The sequence below is a fragment of the Pogona vitticeps genome, chromosome 1 (assembly GCF_051106095.1).
Source record: "Pogona vitticeps strain Pit_001003342236 chromosome 1, PviZW2.1, whole genome shotgun sequence".
Classification (NCBI taxonomy): domain Eukaryota; kingdom Metazoa; phylum Chordata; class Lepidosauria; order Squamata; family Agamidae; genus Pogona; species Pogona vitticeps.
In genome coordinates, this window is record NC_135783.1 from 235,366,718 (window position 1) to 235,387,704 (window position 20,987).

Sequence of the window (20,987 nt, forward strand, 5' to 3'; positions counted from 1 at the left end):
ATTGACCAAGATTAGGGAAAGCCCCACAGGCAGCACCAAGACATTCACTGCGCTCTCCTGCAGGCAGACATACATTCCATCAAGGCATCCAGCTTAATCTCATTCCAAACTTCACACTGAACACAACACACTTGATTGACTGTGCAGCTCCAAACAATTCTTTACGGCTTTCCCTACCTCTTGAGAATGGCAACAGAGCCATTTAAAACTCAAACACACACACACAGTGCAGAAAATAAAAATCTCCTGCAATTAAACCCAATGTCTGGACATATGGTCCATTTTCATCTTAAAAAGACTCAAGAAGCTAATAGGAAGGCAGGCAGGGAAAGGAGGAGGAGATAGAAAAAAACTGATGTTACATGCACGTTTCTGTTTAACACGTACAGATTTTTTGCAACTGCTCCTTCTGTTGTTCAGGTTTGGAACAGACTACTGTAGCTCACAGTTTTTTCACAGCTGGAAAAAAAAGACACGGGGAGGAGGCACTCTGTATTATCTGACACACCCTACAGAGCTTGTAAAAACTGCTCCTCAAACAAGCCCTTTCTATAGAGATGCAAGGCAGAAATGTGCTGACCATGTGTTCACCACACGTGTCTATTTTTTAGCACATTAATGTGGAGGGAGCCAGAGCCAGCAAAGGCCTCTCCCTGTAGTTTCAATGAAAGAAACAATTGTACTTGCCACATGTGATGGTATATACTTTAAAATGTCACATATATTCATGCAGGGAAGTGTCATGTAGAAAAAGCCTTTACAAAAGATACCATCATACACTCTTCGCAATTACAGTGGATAGAATTATTCTTTTAGGAAGATTATGTATTTGATAGCACAGTTATGACTATCAGCTTGTAATAAGACTATTTTATCGGAAGGGGTATCTAAGAAATGAGACAATAAAAGCACAGTCAGAGTTGTTTGGAGCTGAAATCTGAAGAATATATATGAGGATGTTATCAACAAGCATATATGCAGAAGTTATACTCAGCTTACACAAAACAAGCCATCATGCCAATGTGGAGAAAAAAAGATAATAAAAATCAATAAATACCACCACCTTACAACCAACACCAATGGGGGAGGAAGAAACTGACCAATCAAGAGCTGACAGAAAAACCGCCAATTTCAGATACTAGATAAAATCGAGGGCAAAAAAGAAATGAGAAAGTGCCTTTTTGATTGTAGCTAAAGAAAAGCTTCAGGATAAAGCCAAAGTCCAGAGTATTTTGAAGTCAACAGATATAATTAGCTAGATTTACATAAGATAAATGTAGAAGAATTAACAATTATGGTCACATCTATATTGGCAAACAGTATAAAAAGCAAAACAGTTTAGTTAAGAGCTTTAAAGTCTATTGCATCCTACTGCTGCAGTTCTTTAAGAGAGTTAAGAGTTTTTCCAAGATAATAAAATCCACTTTGATTTCTTTCTTTTTTTTAAAAAACAGTGCTTTGGGGACAGAATGGAGCTCTAGAAGCTTCTATTTCCCCAACTAAACTCCTGTTTTCTGCAAAACTCCATGCAGCTGGGAAAAACTAGACAATTAAGATGTAAGAAAAGCCAAAAATATTGAGAAACATGGCTTTTCTCATTTGACCCTCAGTGATTAGTACTATGCTGTGAGCACAATCCAGGTTGATACATGTGAATGGAGAAATTCTTCAACCATCTTCACAGCAAGAGCACAAAATTAACATCTACAATACTGGGGGGCACTACATACTGACACCAGCATTGCAAATGATGAACTGACGGAAGCATCTAGATTAAGTTCAGTGAACTAGTCATGAACACAGTGTCTAAGACCAATTGTGAAAAACCTCCAACTTCTCTTTTCTAAAATTCATCAAGATTTGAGCCACACACCATTTCTTGTCTTGTTGGCTGGTTCCAGGACTCCTTGGGAGCTTTTCTATTTCAACTAATACTGGACCAGAAGAAAGTGCAGTTCCAGAGGGCAGGGCTGTCATCGTACTCCAGTTCTTCAAAAACAAAGCACAAAGGTAAATTTCACTTGGGTAATGCACATTACAGCAATGGTAAGGCAAGTAAAAGGAATCAAAGCTATTTGCTTCTCTCACATGGCTGGCTTCCAGCAGTGAACAAGGTCTCTCAGATCAAAATATACTTTATATGCCCTCAACATCTCAGGATTCAATTGCAACAGTATGTAATCAGGGAGCATGGAAAGACATCAGCCATAGTTTTGCTTTCACTATTCAAGCAAAAAAGCTCTGCATTCAAGGAAACTGAAGACAAGAAGTCTACTTTGGTTTGCAAGTTTCTGTTTTGATTTAAATACTTAAAGCCAAAATAATCAAATAGCTCCATTTGCTACTTTGTCTTGGAAAGATACAGAAAGTGTAATTTAAGCTGTGAGGCCAAGGCTACTGTGTTTTGAATACCGTGAAGTAAGTAGATTAGACAGACTTACTTGCTGCGATCCATTATTTTGGCTGAAAACATTATTTGGAAGGCTGAAAGAAAAAAAAACCCAACAGTTAAATTTCCCTAAGACTGAAGTGCTAAGTTTTAAGACATGATATTATAACTTCAAGGAGACCAGCACATAGAAGAGTTTAAACCAGCTTTCAATTAACCACTTAGCATACAAACACAGTGGCCATTTGCAAGAAGTAACAGAGATAACGTGAGTATAATTTTACAAGTGCTACAAAGCAAACATTATGAAGTAACTCAGTACAAAATAGCAGACACAGAGGAGAAATGCCCTGCACTTATAAAGCGAAGCCAAAATTGCAATCAAAATGGCAGAATTTTAATTATATAAAATGTTACAATCTTTTGCCTCTCTTCTGAGCCCCGCCGATTCTTGACATACAACACACAAATCTTTTTTAATTATGTGTGCATCCTTTCACCACCATCTAAAAGTAACCGATATTGGTCTAGAATCTGAAGCAAAAAGTCGGCAATATCTTTATTAGACCACTAAAGTAGCTTTTTTTTACATATGGTTGGAAATTTTAGTAGTCTAATAAAGGGGTCACAAACCCTTTTCTTCAGAAGGGTGTGTGTACAAGGACCACCACACAGCCTTTTTCTTTCTCATATTGGTCTATGCTCCTTTTAAACTTTGGGAATCAAAGACCGCATTGTAAAAAAACAAGTACTGAAGAGAATTTCTTTCAGCAGCACCACATTATTCAGTGCTGCTCTGTTTCTATCTAATGCTTTGCAGTTAAGCAGCATGGCTCTTTCACAATCAATTTTAATTAGCATGAAGTTAAATACAGAATTGATTCATCCTAGCATAAACATGCCACAATACCCTAAACAATCAATGAAAGCAGGACAGACTCCTGTCCCCAATCATGTTGATCAGTCTCTTTACTGATCATGAAGAGTTGGGTGACCAACCACCACCAACAAATTCTTAACCATGCTTTTGGCTCACAAATCACTGCAGATACACTCTGAATGTTTCTTCAAAATTAGTTTTAATTAAAGATAACAGTAAGTTTATTATTGCAGAATAAAGATCTGTGCTTATGAAGATGCATCTAGCAGCATTCACTGCAGAGTGGTCTAAATAAGGTCACTTAAAACACAGTATTTAGTCAATAAAAGTATGTCTTTGATGACAACATACTTTTCCACACAAGCAAGCAACAGCATTAATGGGCATGTAATCTGTGACAGTCCAGTTGTAGAGGTCAAGGAGAAAAGCAATGAAAGGAACATGTCTTTGAGACAAACACTATAGAGCTGGAAACAGGAAGCTGCCCAAGCAACGTAATATCCTGTGTCCCTGTTCATTCACCCAGACCTTACAGCTAGCGTTTTAGAAGTATTTCCCATATGGTTTAAACCAATGGTGTCCAACCGTGGCCCTCCAGATGTTCTTGGACTTCAACTCCCAGAAATTCTGGCCAGCAGAGGTGGTGGTGAAGGCTTCTGGGAGTTTATTTATTTATTTATTTATTGGACTTGTATACCGCCCCATAGCGCTACAAGCACTCTCCGGGCGGTTTACAATTTGTAATTATACAGGCTACACACTGCCCCCCCCAGCAAGCTGGGTACTCATTTTACCAACCTCAGAAGGATGGAAGGCTGAGTCAACCTTGAGCCGGGCTACCTTGGATTTGAACCCCAGGTCGTGAGCACAGTTTTAGCTGCAGTACAGCGTTTTAACCACTGTGCCATGAGGCTCTTGTTGAAGTTGAGTTGAAGTTTTTGAGTTGAAGTCCAAAAACATCTGGAAGGCCAAGGTTGGACACCACTGGTTTAAACTAACATCTGTAAATCATGGCATGCTAATGTTTATTAGATGAAAACTTAAGAATTCAGGAGTCTAAAAAGCTAAGAATTCTGCCTGTTTACACTTCGTTTCAAAATCCTCATGTAGATTTCTGGCCCTCTGAAATAACAAGATAAAAAATCCATATGGGTGGCCCAGTCACAGAAGATCTGCAAGCATCAGGAATTAAACATTTCACATCCTAGTCCATACAATATTTTCCTGATAAACCCATATGGATGACCAGGTTCATATATGTTTACTCCACTCTGATGAAAGTTTCCATATGAGTGAATCCAAGAAGACATATTTATGAAGGCAATATTTGATTAAGAAGAAGCCAGGTACTGAACAGATGGTCTTCTTACCTAGTTTCCTCTGGTTTGGCAATGTTTGCTGTAATAAAACAAAAAAAAGATGGGGAGGGATTTTATATCATAAAAACACCCTGCATTTAGTTTTAGGGATCATTTCAGTAAAATGTAGATATGCTTTAAAAAGATCTGAAGCTTTTGATTTGGTTCTAATTCGGGGAGAAAGTAGGGGACATTGGGAGCTGTAGACCAAACACACCAACACCCACCACCAACATCAAAAACAAAAAACAAAAACAAAAACAACAACAACAACAACTGGAGAGCACCAAATTGAGGAAAACTAATATGACCTGCTGACAGGTTACAAGCATTGCCACTGAATATAATGGATACGTTCTGGGAAGACAAGCCAGAAAATACTCCCATTTTAACAGTACTATGGCCAGTAACACTAACAAGAACCCCCAAAATTATGACAACAGTCCCGCAAGTTCAGTGTGTGTGTGTGTGTGTGTGTGTGTGTGTGTGTGTGTGTGTGTGTGTGTGTGTGTGTGTGTGTGTGTGTGTGTGTGTGTGTGTGTGTGTGTGTGTGTGTGTGTGTGTGTGTGTGTGTGTGTGTGTGTGTTGTTTGTTTATCTTTCAAATCCAGTTTAGGATATAGCATGGTCACTAAGCAGGCAAGGAGAAGTATGAAGGTCTACTACACAGTTTTAGATGAACTCCAGTAGCACTATCTACAGATGAGTTGTTACCTCTCATTTGTAATGTCCTCCTTGAGTATCTTTTGCTAGGTCTTCTTTCAAAAGATGCGGATCGTCTGGCTTTGTTGGTCTTTGTTGTTTGGTACTCTGTTTTCCCGCTACAGTGAAATGAGACATACCATGGAAGAATGAGAACAAACATTTATGATATGCACTGACAAAACATAACTCTATTTCCTCTTTGAAATACGTAGTGTTAATGTGGTCTTTCTCTCCTTAATGCCACTCATGTGCTTACTGTCAGACTCTGCAAAAATATGATGCAAAAAGGACCCTCATCAGATGAACTTAGAAGGTAAAGCCCCAGACCAAAGCTGCAGTCAAAGAAGAAGGTATGACAAGAAATATGAATGTGAGTAGACCACTCTGAACAGCTGACATTTTTTCAGAAGTGTACACATTCATTCTATAAATATTCTAAACCCAGAATGAATATATGTTTTTCAATGCTGACCATTTGTACACACTTACATTTAATTAACTTATATGTCCCAGCGCCCCCACCTCCACGATCCAGTTATTTTCAATGCTACATATACTTCTGTGTCAAGGATGGAATGGGCAGAGAGAAAGTAAAGGGTTCAAAGGAGTCAGAAAAAGACCAGAAAAAGACCCGAAACAGACAGAAACATAGGCTATACCAGATGGTGTGGAAGCAGTTTTTGCTGGAGGATGAACCTAACTATGAAGAGATATCAATCTGTTCTAGCTGGCGTTGGACTTCACCCTTAAGAAGCCGGTTTACATATTTCCAAGTAAAAGTCCTGTTTGATGCAGCATTTTATCTGGAAGATCAGGTGATATTTGAGACTAGAAATTTAGTTTTACCTGGTGCAAAGGCCACAACCTCTCTTGAACAAGATAGGTTATGGCCAGGGTTATTTTTTTTATCTATTTATTTAAAATATTTTACCCTGCCTTTCTCCTAAAAATGGATCCATGGTGGCTTACATAATTAAAAACACAATATTAAAAGCAAAAACAAACAAACAAACAAAACAAACAAAAACAAAAAAACAAAAAAAAAACAAAAACAAAAAAAACCCCAGTAAATTATTCAAATATTTTAAAAGATTTGAATAAACATTGCATTTAAAATGCTAGGTAAAAGCATTACTAGAAGAAATTTAAAAGCAACAAAAATACAAATGATCCCATTTTAAAACCTCTCTTAGACAGCCAGTCACTAAGGAACAGCTTGTCTAAAGGACAGCAAAGATGGGGCCAGCTTGGCCTTTTGTGGGAGGGAGTTCCAGAGATTGAGAGCAGAAGCAGAGAAGACCCTTTTCTTGTGTCCCCACCAAACACATATTTGAGGGTGGTGTGACTGAGGAGAAAGACTTACCCTGCTGATCTTACATATATATCACATCTAGAATTTCCTTTGAAAAGCATTCAGAAACTTAACCAGTTCAAAGTACAGCAATTAGATGGGAACCTGGTATATAACAACCATTACAGCGCTGACTCCAGGGGCTCACTTTGGGGTCAGTGGTCTTCATCTTTAAAGCTTTACATGTAAGCAGTCTGGGATTAGTTGAAGACATAACACGCTACACAAAGTGATGTACGACTTTCAGGCAATAATCATATATAGAAATGGTTACAGGTTTTTGCTATGAGGACTTTCAAACCTTTTTGATTTTGTCAGGCTTGACAAGGAAAGAATCTTAAAGTTTTTGTATTTTGCTGGACATGAAAACTAAAAGGTCGAGAACCTTTCTGCTTTCCTATAGCCACTTTAGTCCTTTTTCTTTCTGCTGCCGTAAGTGTGGAATAAGGGCCATGGCATGGAAACTATAAGCCAGGGTGTTTTTTTTTTTTTTTTTTGCTCTGCATTATCTCAGAAAAAGGCAGAAAAAAGAGATACTGAATCAAAGAGACTGCTGACCTGTATCTGAACCGTGACCCCAGCCGAATGAAGCTTGATCGACTGGAACCTTTCTGGACGGGTCCACGAAGGCGGAAGAAGGCATGATGCTCGACTGCACATTTCCACAAGTGTTTGCAGGCCTTCGGGTGATCCAGCCTAAAGACGAAAGTGTGTTCCTGCTCCTTTCCCTTAAAGAAAGATGAACAATAGTGGAATAAAAGGAACACAAACTGAAGAATTTCAGACACTTAAAAAGGTAAAAAAGATTCACCTTTTCTTACTACGAGCTAAGAGGAGTTCAAAAGACAAGTTCAACCAACAATGTTACCAAAAAAAAAAAAAAAAAAGTGAGGTGCTTCCTCACAGTATCTCACTATTGAGACCTCATGCGGTAAAATGAAAGGAGCAATGAGAAAACACAGCAGGCTGAAGAACAGAGAAATGACATCTGGACTGCCTATGAAATACTGTAAATAAGCCGTGGCAACTATGAACTAGAAATCATATCTGGAAATACTTTTAGACATAATACAGTCCTACTATTGTTCATGCAGGATATTTGCAAGCTGACATGGCTAATTTCTGCCATCTGATGAGGTGCCAGGGTGTGTCTTAATTGTATAACTTGTGTGTGTGACCGAGCATGTAACTAGGATGGATCCAGGCACTTCGTCAATTAGCCACAGCAAGTTATGCAAACGTCAACAAGATTCCAGCCAATCTCTTGGGTAATTCGCAGCTTTGACTCCCCATTCACTACTGAAGTCCAGTTAAATACTAAGCAGTAGCAGCTTGGTTTTTAATAACTCACTTGTTTTTATACTTAATTTTGCATAGCTAGTAATAACACACTGTTCGTATTTCAAGAACCATTGAAAGTGTATGCACTAACTGTATAAAGGGTACTGACTGCATAATATTAAAGAAGAATATTTATGTTAAAAGAGTGAAGTACATATATTTTAAAGATCTCTCTTGGTTGTTCTTTTAAGCATTTTTACAGGAAGGGAGGTCAGACAATTGGAGATAGCAGGGATCGGGCCTAGGAAGGAGTAATGGAGAGAAAGAAGCAGCTATAAATGGGATATAAGAAATAAGAATAGAGATTCCAGAGCACAGGTTGCTGTCCTCCGAAGATCCCGGCCACAGAGACTGGCGAAACGTTAGGAAGAACAACCTTCAGAACACAGCCAAAGAGCCCGAAAAAACCCACAACAACCATCAGAGATTCTGTTTAATCCCCCATGAGTGTGACTAGCATATTGCAATATATTTTCAAATGTTTCTTTGCGGATATTTGGTGTCGAACTCTTTAAAAAAGAGAATCTGTTTAGCACTTCAGCTTTTATTTAAAAAGTGCCAAATGTTCTCATTTTGTGTTAGACTCCAGACTGTGTGCTTCCACAGCATTCACACACACACACACAAACTGTTCTGTTTGGCAAAACAATACAACTATTCATGGGAGGCAAAGAGAAAAAAGCTGCAATCCTGGACACCAAGAATAGAAAAACAATGGAGTAAACAAGAGAATAAATTAATGTAGTCCAAAATGTCACATTTAATAACCACACATCTTAATGACAGGTTAACCACTTTCATTTTAGGAAAGATGTTTGCATATTTTTTTCAAATATCTTTAGCTTTTCTACATTATTGAACTTTCAATCAAAGTGATGTTTTAAAACAAATTTATATTATTTTATTTATTTATTCTAGACTTCCTTGATATATGCCCCAATTATATTTGATTATAATAAATATTTTCTCCCTTCTCTCTCATCATTTTTCTAGTGGTCCATTTGGGGGGGGGGATTTCCATTTTGTTTCTTGTTTGCAATCCTGAACACACTACCTAAAAAGTCTTTTTGAGTTCAAGGGGACCCACCTGACTGTACTAAGGGTGGAAGTCAAAATTTCCCCATCAATAATATAAACACAATTTATAAAACACAAAGATCTTGCTAGCTATTTCCTTGATTATATTAGGCTTCTACCATTTTTCTGAGTAAATAATTATGTAGGGTCTAAATTCATTCACCACTAGAACAAGCTCACTGCATCAGCTCCTGAACAGTGAGTCAACACTTATGTAACCTCCAATGATTCCACAGGTCTACTTGGAGTTACCATATTGGCTCAAGCCTATGCGTGTCACATATCTATGTTCATTGCAACATGACACTTCACTTATTGACTGTCAAAATAATTTATATAATCAAGACGCCTTTCTAGATACAGTCCCACCCAGCTTTAATTTGTTTTGGCTACAATTTAGCATTTTTAAGCTAGCTCACTACACTGGAATGAAGTTAAGTTTTGCAGCCAGTATTTATTTTCAATATAAGGCAAAGTGAGCAAATGATTTTTCCCTCTACCTGTTCATCATCTTCAACCACCACTAGTGTTAGCTTATTCTTTTTGAAGTCCAGTCTTGTGATCTTTGGCCTATAATGTGGGGGCAGCAAGAGAGGAAAGTTATTATATTTATAATTCATTGCAGTTGCACATTTCATAGAACAGATAGTAAACACAGGTGTGAAAAATCCATATGAAACTAAGAACATTAACTTACGCTGGAAATTAATGTTTAACAATTACAACTTTAACTTAGATGATTTTTCCCCTCTCTGATTAGTAGAAACCGTTTCATTTACTGTAGTTGAGTGGTGGGAAATTCAGGACAGAAATACGGAATAACTATTCTCACAACATACAGCAAAACTATGGAATTCACTTCTACTAGCTAAAGTGATGATCACAAACTTGACTGGCTTTAGAAAAGGATTAGGCAAATTTATGGAAATAAGGTTATCAGTGGCTAATAGTGACAATTATATGCTGCCTCCGGTATCAGAGGTACTATGCTTATAAACTGTAGTTGCAAGGGCACCTGAGCAGGAAAGAGTTACTATAATGTCCAGCTTGTAGTATTGCCACAGGCCTCTAATGCAATGCCGGACTACAGAAGACTTTGGTCTCACCCAGCAGGGCTCTTACATTCTTGTCAAAGTTCAACTAAATTCTTCTAAAGATAAATGTTAACTGAATGTGTTGGTTGTCATTGTTGACACTGGATTCTGGTTTTTTAGTTCATTATAGAGAAGGAGAAGTGCCAAAATCTTATACTTCTGGGGTGCAAAATGCTATCTGATCAATATATGGCCAGTATCACCACTTCACACTTCATGTTCATTCCAATGAAGTGTAACAATATTACAGTGCAATACATATGCATATAACCTCTGGCAAATATTACTCATTTACAAAACTGCTCAACACTGCCATTAATTTCTCAAAGGTCTACACTAAAGTTCATACCAGCATTTCTATTAATTACTCTGTGCATTTGCAAGAGGCCTGGAGTGGGGATTCCTCATATATTGTTAGCTTCCTGTTCTTGTCATCATTGAGCACTGGATGTGTTGGCTGAAGCTAATTCGGAGTGCAACCAAATAGGCTGGAGTTCAAATTAGCTAGGGAACATAGGATCCCCTGCTGCTACAACAGACTATGACCTCTATGCCAATACTGAACAAAGTTTTCTGCTTCTGTTAGGCTTGGAGCTCTTTGCCTAAACCCAGGGTATCTACCATCCAAGACAATGATAAATTGTGCAGTTTACCAGAAAAACAATCCAATCTTGGTCTCTCCTTCGAACACAAGAACTCCTGTTGGTGTTAGTCCAAGGCTGTAATCATTACCATCTCTTGCCTAATCATGATAAAGATTATGAAGTTAGATTATACATAAATTTGTGACTTTATGCTAGTACAGGTTATGTTAATATAGCTAAGTTTTCATTTATTGATAATGCATCTAAAGCAAAGTCATGTATTCAGTGAACAAAGGTACAACTAACTGTTCATTCTGTTGTGTTAAACTCCCTCCTGCCTAAAATAATATTTTGGGATATTTCAACTCTCTGTTCAAGAATACACGCTTCCAGCTTTGCCACATCAGAGTTACTTAATGTTAGGTTTTCGACCTGATCCTACACAGGTTGAAAGGAAAATCCAGTTTTTATCCAGTTTTCTCTTGGAGTTATATAACATGAAATTTCAGTTTACATTCTGCACTCCCTCTCAAAACAGGCCTTTGATCTGAATACTGTATTAATCTAAATATTAAGATAGAGAAATTAAATACAATTCATTTGTCTATACAACTGGTGTAAATTCTTTCTGTCCAGTGCAAAAACAGGCCATAGAAGCAGTAGATTTGGTCATAGCCATTTTCAGCAAGGTTCAACACCTTTTGGCCATCACATATATCACATCATGTGCTGTAAGCCACCCAGAGACCCCTGGGTAGAGTGGGCGGCATATAAATTAAATAAACAAATAAAAATAAGTAATAAATATGGTAACTGACTTGGTGGCACATAATTATTGCTACAAGTAAATAAAGGAACACTATATGAGAAAAGTTTCCTTTTTTCATATACATAGAATGAAGATTTAATAAAGAATTCTGTAATTGTTCCTTGAATCCAATAATAAAAATATTATTCCCAAAAGGACAGCATGTAATCACAAGCTTACCTTGACTATATGCATGTCTACTCCATACATTTCAAGCCATTTTGCTTTGTTCAAATAATTTGTTTCTGCCTGAGCTGGTGTTTGCCCCCTGAAATTATAGAAAAGTAACAGAAAAACAAGAGGAGTATGATGCGATAGCAAATCCACCGCAAAAGAAATGTGTTGTTCCCTGTTAGATTCATAATTCAAATGGGAAAAAATTCATTTGAACTGGAATGAAAGGAGGACTTCAAGCATGTGTAGAACTATCCATGGAAGTACTGGTTACACAGTTCTAATAATGACCCATAGTTATATCTACATATTTTTCTTTAAAATTCAGGGTTTGGGCAAAATATTACATGGCAAAATTAAGGTGTGGAACCTTAGATGACTTTGATTAACTTAAATGTCTTACAGCTGCACACTGCATTAAAAAACATACTCTGCCATTCAGTAGATACTGCACAGTCTCAGATGCACCACACATTTTTATGACTGTTCAAAATAGAATGCCAGTCTACAGACTCTCATAAAACATTCTCAACATCATCAACCAGATGATGAAGCAGAGATGAAAAATAGCTAATTTGGGAGGCTCAGGAGCTATAGTGGCTTTCAAGCCAATTCTTACACCACATACTGAAGAAACTGAAATTAAGCATCCCCACGAATAAAAAGGACATTGTTTGGACAATGATCTACTGATATAAATCAGAGACACCCCCCACACTTTTTTACTATGAAAGAGAAAGCGATGCATAGAGAAAGTAGGAGTAGAGATGGGCATGAATTAAATAAAAATCACTAAATTTGTTCAAAAACCACTAATTCGTCAGTTTGTACTTGTACAAATCAATGCCCCAACGAATAAGAACCAATGAAATTTAGCTATTTTTGACTCATCAATTCATTAAGTTATAAAACACCTCCCACAGGCACCTAGAGACACCAAGATTGCAGGAATGCTTCTTCCAACTCTCCTTTACAATCCCTCCAAGCTTGGTGAAGATGGGGTTTCAGACGCCTGAGTTATTCACCCACAAAGAGGACCTCCCCAGGAAAGTCTCCCCCAGGCACCTAGAAACACCAAAAGCACAGAGAAGTTACTACTGTACTGACTCTCCTCTACAATCACTCCACGTTTGGTGAAGACTGGGTTTCCCCAAGCAAGCTACTAAAGGGCACTTTCCTAAGGTGACCCACTCTGTGGCTGTATAACTTGGATGTTTGAAGCCCAATCTCCACCAAACTTGGAAGGATTGTAGAGGAGAGTCAGTACTAATTTCTCTGTTCTTTTGGTGTCTCTAAGTACCCGGGAGGAACTTTCCTGGAGGGCTCTCCTTGTGGGTGCATAACTCAGACGTCCGAAACCCAAACTTCACCAAACTTGCAGAGCTTATAGAGGAGAGTCAGGGGAAGCTTTCCTGGAAATTTGGTGTCTCTATATGCTTGGAGAGGCTGTTTTATAAGGTTTTAAATTTAAAAAAAACCCAAATTCATAATTTCATAATTCATTGACCTTGATAAATCATGAATTAAAACAAATCACAGTTTTTCTGATTCATGCCCATCTCTAACTAGGAGAAAACAGCACATGAGAAGTAATAATTTGGGAGTTATCACCTGTATTCCTTCCACTTCTCAAAAATGGCCAGTTCCATCTCTTCAGTTTGATTGGGAACAAACCTGAATTCCGACACTATGTCAGGGATATGCTCAGCAGGGTCATAGTCACCAAGTTCAGCTGCAAAAGACAGAAATATTTCAAGTAAATTCCAGAAAAACAGATACAGTAGGGCTCCCTTATCCACAGGATCAATATTCACTGATCCACTTATCCACAGTCTGAAAGTATTAAAAATGTTAAAATAAAATATCCAGAATTTTTTTTCCACATACATCACCGGAACTGGCTAGTAGAGGGAGCCAGAAACCATGCTATGAATACTTGGTAGTGAAGAATACATAGCATGGTCTCTCGTACCCTCTTGTGGACAATTCATCCATTGTTTTCAGGATCTACAGGGGGCTTAGAACTAAACCCCAATGGATATGGCGGTACTACTGTACTTACTAGCCAACTGAAACCAACAAAATCCAAACACTATTTCATTTCACTTGGCAAACATGTTTACTCTTTCAGACAGCATAAAAAGAAAAGAAATGCTGGTACTGACAAAAGAAATTAAATGGTACAAGCTGCATGCTACTATACATGTCATTTCAACAGTGAGTGATTTTTATTTTTCAGTGAAGGAACTATAAAAAATGTCTTATGGGAAGATGCTGATATGAGAGCAGTGGTTTCCAACCTTGGGTTCCCACAAGTCTACAACTCTCAGAAATCTTGGCCAGCACAGCTAGTGGTGAAGGCTTCTGGGAGATTTCATCCAAGAATATCTGGAGAAACAAGGTTGGGAAACACAGTACTAGAGGAAGCAGAGTTCTGTACCTCCTTTGGCAGCCCTTATACTACCCTGAATGCAGCCCCTTGTTCTCTATGGAAGTCCAGCAAGTGGCTGAAAAACAGAGCTGTCCTTGACAGAGAAACAAAAAGATTTACAGTACTGACTGTACCTGGCTGGGAACCATTTTTGACATTGTTTAAAAATATGTTCCCACTGTACCCCACCAGACAACATTATGGCAAGCAAAAACATTTGCCTATCCTTTTTGTTTCTCTCTCTCAATCTGCTTAGTTTGCCCTCACTGGCACAGTCATGTAGTCCATCCAATACAGTCTCATCTCCCTATTCATTCCATACTGAAGAAGACCATAAACTGGGGAGGAGAGAAGCAGGAGGGAAGACAAAAAAATCAGCAACAGAGAGAGGAACCAATGCCACTGAACATGATCCAAAAGGTGAATTTACACAAGGTAACATTGGGGGAACACCTCCCTATCATCATGTCATCAACATACGATCTTCAGCCTCAGTTTCAAACAAAATGTTTGCCACCATTCAGCTGAGCTCAGTCAGCATGCATAAATCAAGAGCTTCATAAAGAAACATACTGAAAAGTGAAATAAAAACAACAATTATAACTACAACACTTTTAGAACTGCAGAGCTGGGGCCCCATGGATCATCGAGTCCAGCCTTAACAAGAAGGCACAGTGGGAAATCGCATAGCCAACCTCTTGCTCCACAGTCAGATACCTAAACCGCTGAGTTAGTCAGCAGTCACAGAAAATGCAATAAGAATTTCCTAAATCTATAATTTATGCCCACAATCTCACTTAATTGCTTTTAAGAGTAGTTTAAACTTCAGCTAATTTAATTAAAGTTGACCCAACTGGAGTAAGCGATACTAAAGTCTGGAGCAACATTGTTTGCTACCCTTCTTAACCATTTAAAGAATCTAAGGCCATATGGGTTTTGCTGGTGAGATATAGAGCTTGGGTTCTTTTGCTACAACACTCTCCAAAGACTTATAGATGGCTGGGCTCAGTCTTGAATAGGCCCTGGGCAAAGTCCCCCACGTTGCCCAGTGATGGCACCATAGAACTGGATTTGGAGCTCACTACCTTCATTTTCCTACTCTCCTGATGTGATGGCCCATGGAGGTAGAGGGGAAATGCACCAAATCAGCAGCAGGTAAAAGGAAACAAAAGTACCGAACAGAGTCAAAAAGGTGAATTTGCACAAGGCTAGAGTCAGGAAATATTTTTCCCAGTTCCAAAAACCAGACGCTTTTCCAAACCAGAGTACAGGGCAGATGTTGAGGCGAGAGCCCTGCCCAAGGATGTCAGCTGCTGATTCCAGGCATGCCTCTGCATTCTACTACTGTACTAGCAAAAATGTGAAACTCAATGCAGAGCACTGTACCTTTGCAACTGTGCCTTCATTTTCTTATGCACTCACATTCTTTCAGCTTACTTTTAACTGGTTCACTACGATGAAATATTGTGTTCACTAATTTGTGCCCTACTCACAAAAAACAATCAAAATGCACTAATAGTATTTTACATACCCAGAAGGGGGGGGGAAACCTTTATGTACAATGATCTGCCTTGCAAGTACATATTCTTAGGCAGCTAAGAATATCCAATTAGAAGCTTGGTATCTACACAATCTAAACCATAGAATTCCCAAACTCAAGAAAAGGTACAATCCTAGGCAAACTTACAGAGAGGATCCACAAAATGCAGATAAATATAAGTCTATGCAAACAAGCATTAAGATCTTATAATAGACATTGAATGTCCACAAACAATTCACTCTGATTCAAATACTCTTCTGAAAATAAATTTGCATTTTTCTCAAATGGAAGACATAGCAAAACAGCTTTTGTAATTTATTCAAAGAAAGACAACGTATGCTGTACCTTGGATGCATTTCCCCCAAAAGTTTAGGTAAGAATAAATCAAGAGAACAGCACTGCAATAAATAGTCCAAAGAAGGCAATTATTTCAGGAAAGATAAATAGAAAAATGTAAAAAAAAAACCACTGACATTTTCCAGTGCAAGATTCTGCCAGATTCTGATTTTTGGCTAGTATTCACAAAGCCTGCTTTGTCACAACACCAAGTTACAATCTAGAGTTCCATTGAGTTTTCCTAAATAGAACCAAAATCCAAAGACTTCTGTCAGAAACAGTTTTTTCCCCACTGATGAAGGTTTACTCTTCCTACTCTTGCCCTCCTCTCCTGCACCATTAAAACTTGCTCAATTGCTAGGATTCCACTTATATTTCCCAATCATGTTAGACTGCAGACTAGCCTGGTTATTCTGGTGATAAGCCTCACATGCTTAGTCATATCAGCTTCATAATCCTCTGGCTGGGCTGTACATGTAATTGGTATTTTCAGGTACAAAAGCAATGGCATTCAGTACAAACTCCAGTTCTGTGATTTATCTGAATTGTTGGCAATTGTAACAAGCAAGCATTTACATGTGGTTTGTTATCGGAGTGTTTCATAGTCCCTTAAGCAGTCAATTCCCTCCAGGCTTACCCTGTAACGTGTAGGCTGCCAGCTGTACTGCTGTTTCAAAGGGACACTCCAACCTGCCAAAGGGAGAAAGATGTGTTACAGATGAACTGCAGTGGAAGATATAAGCAATGATGATGGGTTAAGAATTCAGAAGAGGTAGAAGACAATGCTTTGCAATCAACCTGCAAGATGATTCATTAATATGTTTAAAATATCATCCTACTGATAATCAATTAAGTAGCATAATTGATGATATCCTCTCTCCCACTGGTTTTCTTTGCATCAAGTATCCAATGGCCGGGTAGGTGGGGCTCGTCAGCCATGGAAGGCAGCCCATCTAGGAGAAGGAAAACTCCGATTTCAAACCTCCACTGCCTTGTGGCTATATCCACTCATGGAAAAGGCTTCAGGAGTTAACCTAGAGGCAAAATCCGGAGCTGGAGTCCCGAAGGCAGTTTGTGTCGTTCTGCCAACTCCTGCGACATTGCTGGAACCAGTTGTATTGGCTCTTGCCTTTCCATTGGACCATTTCAGCAACGTGGAGAGGGGGGATCTGCTGCTTGGGTAACAGTCTATCCTCCATATTACCTTCCTCGATTCAGAGCATGTTACCATAGTCTCTCGAGACTGAAGGATGCCTATGCTAGTATCCAATGACCGTTTACCACTCCTTCCCCTTCAGGCTGTGCTCTTGGGCTGTGCAGCTTTTCAAAGGACACCCAGGCTGGTTCTTTTCCTGGGAGGAATCAAACTGACAGCCTTTGGGTCCATATGATCTAATCCACTGAATTATCCAGCCAGCTGAATAATAATTATGTGCCATCAATTCAATTCCAATGTACGGCAATTCTTCCCAGGCTTTTCCAGGCATAAAGTACTCAAATGTAGTTTACCAGTCCCTTCTTTGGATGGTGCCCTGAGACTCTGCAGCATTGTCCAAGACTACATAGGTGGCAGAGCACATGATTCCATCAGCCACGCACACACCGAGTAACTACCAGGACAATGCAGCTTGCCTAAGGCTATAATCACCGGCTCTTCTCTCGGGAGGCATGGTGAGGAATCAACTCCTATGCTTCCAAAATTCTGAGTCTGTGTTTTTGGTCTAAATCCAATTGCTAGTTCCAACTACAGGAGACCACCTGAATCAGCTGCTGAATGATAAGTCAAAAATTAACTAAATCCCATTTGCTCAATCATTCTACTCTAGTTGGGATTAAACAATTGAATTCAGCCTACAGAAACAGTTAACACAGAGAGAACCCTGATGGCACACATCAATTCATTTTCATCCTCAAAATAGTCCCCTGCCCCCAGAAAGACCCTGTGGAACACTGAATATAATTTTATTATATTATATTCCACAGACAGCAAAGAGGAAAAAAAACATGATGAAGATACCTTAAAAACCTGAGGAGAGATTTGGGAGATATTAAACATAAGACTCAGCAAGAACATGCAAATATGAACACGGTTATCTAATTGAGTTAAGTATTATGAAACATTCAACACTACAGAATTTAGGAACCAGTAACTATAAATTTTAGCACTCTGGACACAAAAGTTTTGTATTTATAATATGAATTTGCAGCACACATGGGAACAAATCACATTTAGTACAATTATTTGCAGTACTTACTTGCCACTCAGAATGTCCTGTTTCAGTTGAAGAACAAACAAATATCTGTTTCAAGAGGGAAACACAAAAATAAAGAAAACAACTCAGATGAACAGTTCTAGTGCTAGTTAGCTAGCTAGATAAAACCTTTATTGGCATAAGTAAAAAATTGGACATAGTCATGGTGGTTTGTTAGGTAACTACACATACAGGCATCAAGAGGGCAGAAAAGTGTTAGAGGGACAACGGTTCATCTCCTAACAATAGTATCAAGGAAGTCTGCAACTCTTTCTACAATGTCAGTCATCGCGGTCATCAGCATATAGCAAACTTTATCCAGATCTGACCTCCCTTCCAGCTTTAATAAAATTGCGGCTATTAACCTTGATTGGCCAATAGAGTGAAGTGGGCAGTGCAAAAACATATGAACAAGGGTTTCCAGCCCTGTTTCATTGCCCAAGGGTTTCATTGCCCAGTTCACATGGGCAATGCCTTTCAGAAATGGGAACTGCATTAAATCTGCCATATAATATAGCAGTAGACATGACGTTGCATCTGGAAAAGAAATGCTAGATATATTTAGGTGATATATATTTCTATGCAGGTGCTAGATATATTTAGGGCCAGGACAGACACATGGGCCTAGAAGCACAGGCTCAACAAATTGTTTCAAGATCTCTTATTTGTATCATTCTGTACAACATACCTTGTGAGTTCTTCACGTAGGTTGTTTGGCTCAGAAGAATAAAACTTTACACGAAGATGCAGACAATAGGGTGGGCCAACTACAAAAGGTAATATATGTTGTTTACTGATAGCAAAAGGTAGTATTTTGTAAAGGCTCCGACTAGTAATTTAAAATTTTTTTAAAAAGTAGTGTATCTTTTTACAGTACTTCAGTAACAAAAAAATCTACTTTGTACAAAGAATATCTTAAATATAAAACCTATTTGCAATAAAAAGGAATATTACAACAGGCAAAAATAGTTTTTTAAATACAATAAATCATCTCAGTCACATCACATTAACTTGATTTGTCTTCCCAACAACAGAGAAATCTAGGTTAATCCCAATATTATAAGGCTCTGTTTCATGAACTGAGAAATCCATGCATCGTGGCTGTACTAACAAGCAAGATCCTTAAAAACTCTGCTTAGAATTCTCAGGAGCATATTCTGTGAGCATTCTGCATCCCCATACAGAATTTGGAGCTGATTCTGGAGATGTCAATTTTCTTAATTAAGTGTAGCATTTTGTGAAATTAATCCAGCCGGAGAATAGCCCAATGGGCCTTTGAAAACACACAGACAGAGAAAAAATCATGCATCCAACTGTTACCCTGAAAAAACCGTAAAACCATACCTCCATGAGACAGCACCTTCTCCTAATACTAGATTTCCCTCTTCTCTTTCATTCTTCTGTTCCTGGACAAACAGACATATCCTTGTGCCCTCCCTCAATCTGTATCCCCTCCAATATTCAACTGGGCTAGCCTTCACCACATGGGCTACTGCAAGCTCACTTCACCTCCTCAGAAAAAATGAAATCAAAGATTTTGCTAAGCCAGGAAAAAAAACTGTGGCTTTACACTCACTATTGACTTTCTTTGCTAAGAAGACAGGCAAACATTAGATTCCACACCTCATTCCTTTCAAATTAAAGAAATCTGAGACCAGGAAATTCAGGATGTTATTTAGGTGACACTTCACTTGATCTCCCAGATCTTCAAAGTTTCTGCCCAGTTTTGTAATTTATTATTAGAACCATTTTTGTTCTTTTCAAGCCAGATCCAATCACCAAAAAAAGTGCATATGCTAAAATCAGTGAGTGAAGCAAGCTTTCTAAAATATACTTTACCCAATGCCTTCTTCAGTAAAATAACTAAGACAAGAGAGAACCTGAAAAACTGAAAGCTACTGCAAAATATTTAAATGACTGAAACTCTAAGAAAGCGTTGGCCTATAATGAATCAACTTTCAGCATGTCATGCTTGATGAAATAAAGTAACATGAGTCAAAGGGGGTTGCAATGTTAAGTTTTGGCTCTTACAACATTCTTCTGAAAAGTTGCTTCATTCTACTGTAACGTATTTTCAAAAAGCACATTCTTCACAAAGTGAATTCGATAGTAAATTAGTTTCAAATACAGAACCACTTACTTTTAACTTGTTTTTTAATACTTTTGGTGTTGTCCAACCAGTGCTGAAAGAGAAAGAATTGAAACACTAAAAACTTAAATTTCTGTCACAAGAACAATTTTATATAGGTGATTTAAAAAACCTAAAAATTGGCAAACCATTACGAAAACCTTCACAAAAAGGAATTATCCTGAACTCTTAACAGCTTAAATATACATAGTGTGAAAATTTTTATTGCAAGTAATCCATAACAATCTATACCATGAAGTGCATACATATATATCTGTAAGTGGGACAATATCAGAGAGAAAACTGTACTATTAACAAGTCTGATGATGACCACTGGAATCAAAACAACTAAATAATTTATTTAGCATTGGCATCAACACAGCATTTTTATAGAAAAAGCTAGTTTGTTGGCCTCTCACAATCCTTATATATAGAGCCTAAGGGTTCCATGATGACACTGAGCACTGAAGAAAAGCAGCAAAGGCAAAAGCAAAGCAATTCCCCTTATAGGAAGATCACCACCTTTTTTATGCAGCATAC

General features: G+C 38.2%; 1 protein-coding gene across 3 annotated transcripts in view; it reads right to left on the bottom strand.

Annotated features, from left to right (window-relative positions):
* The window catches only part of EPB41L5 (erythrocyte membrane protein band 4.1 like 5), an 87,103-nt gene that overhangs the window by 35,717 nt on the left and 30,399 nt on the right, over positions 1 to 20,987 (bottom strand). For all 3 annotated transcript variants that reach the window (XM_020805538.3, XM_072985241.2, XM_020805574.3), the window contains exons 4-16: positions 20,460 to 20,502; positions 19,008 to 19,086; positions 18,323 to 18,367; positions 16,705 to 16,757; positions 13,372 to 13,492; positions 11,767 to 11,854; positions 10,848 to 10,936; positions 9,601 to 9,670; positions 7,241 to 7,410; positions 5,341 to 5,447; positions 4,640 to 4,667; positions 2,442 to 2,484; positions 1,874 to 1,989 (exon numbers count right to left, since the gene is read on the bottom strand). In XM_020805538.3, coding sequence (XP_020661197.2) covers positions 1,874 to 1,989; positions 2,442 to 2,484; positions 4,640 to 4,667; positions 5,341 to 5,447; positions 7,241 to 7,410; positions 9,601 to 9,670; positions 10,848 to 10,936; positions 11,767 to 11,854; positions 13,372 to 13,492; positions 16,705 to 16,757; positions 18,323 to 18,367; positions 19,008 to 19,086; positions 20,460 to 20,502 — 1,052 coding nt within the window. The remainder of the gene's footprint in view (positions 1 to 1,873; positions 1,990 to 2,441; positions 2,485 to 4,639; positions 4,668 to 5,340; positions 5,448 to 7,240; positions 7,411 to 9,600; positions 9,671 to 10,847; positions 10,937 to 11,766; positions 11,855 to 13,371; positions 13,493 to 16,704; positions 16,758 to 18,322; positions 18,368 to 19,007; positions 19,087 to 20,459; positions 20,503 to 20,987) is intronic.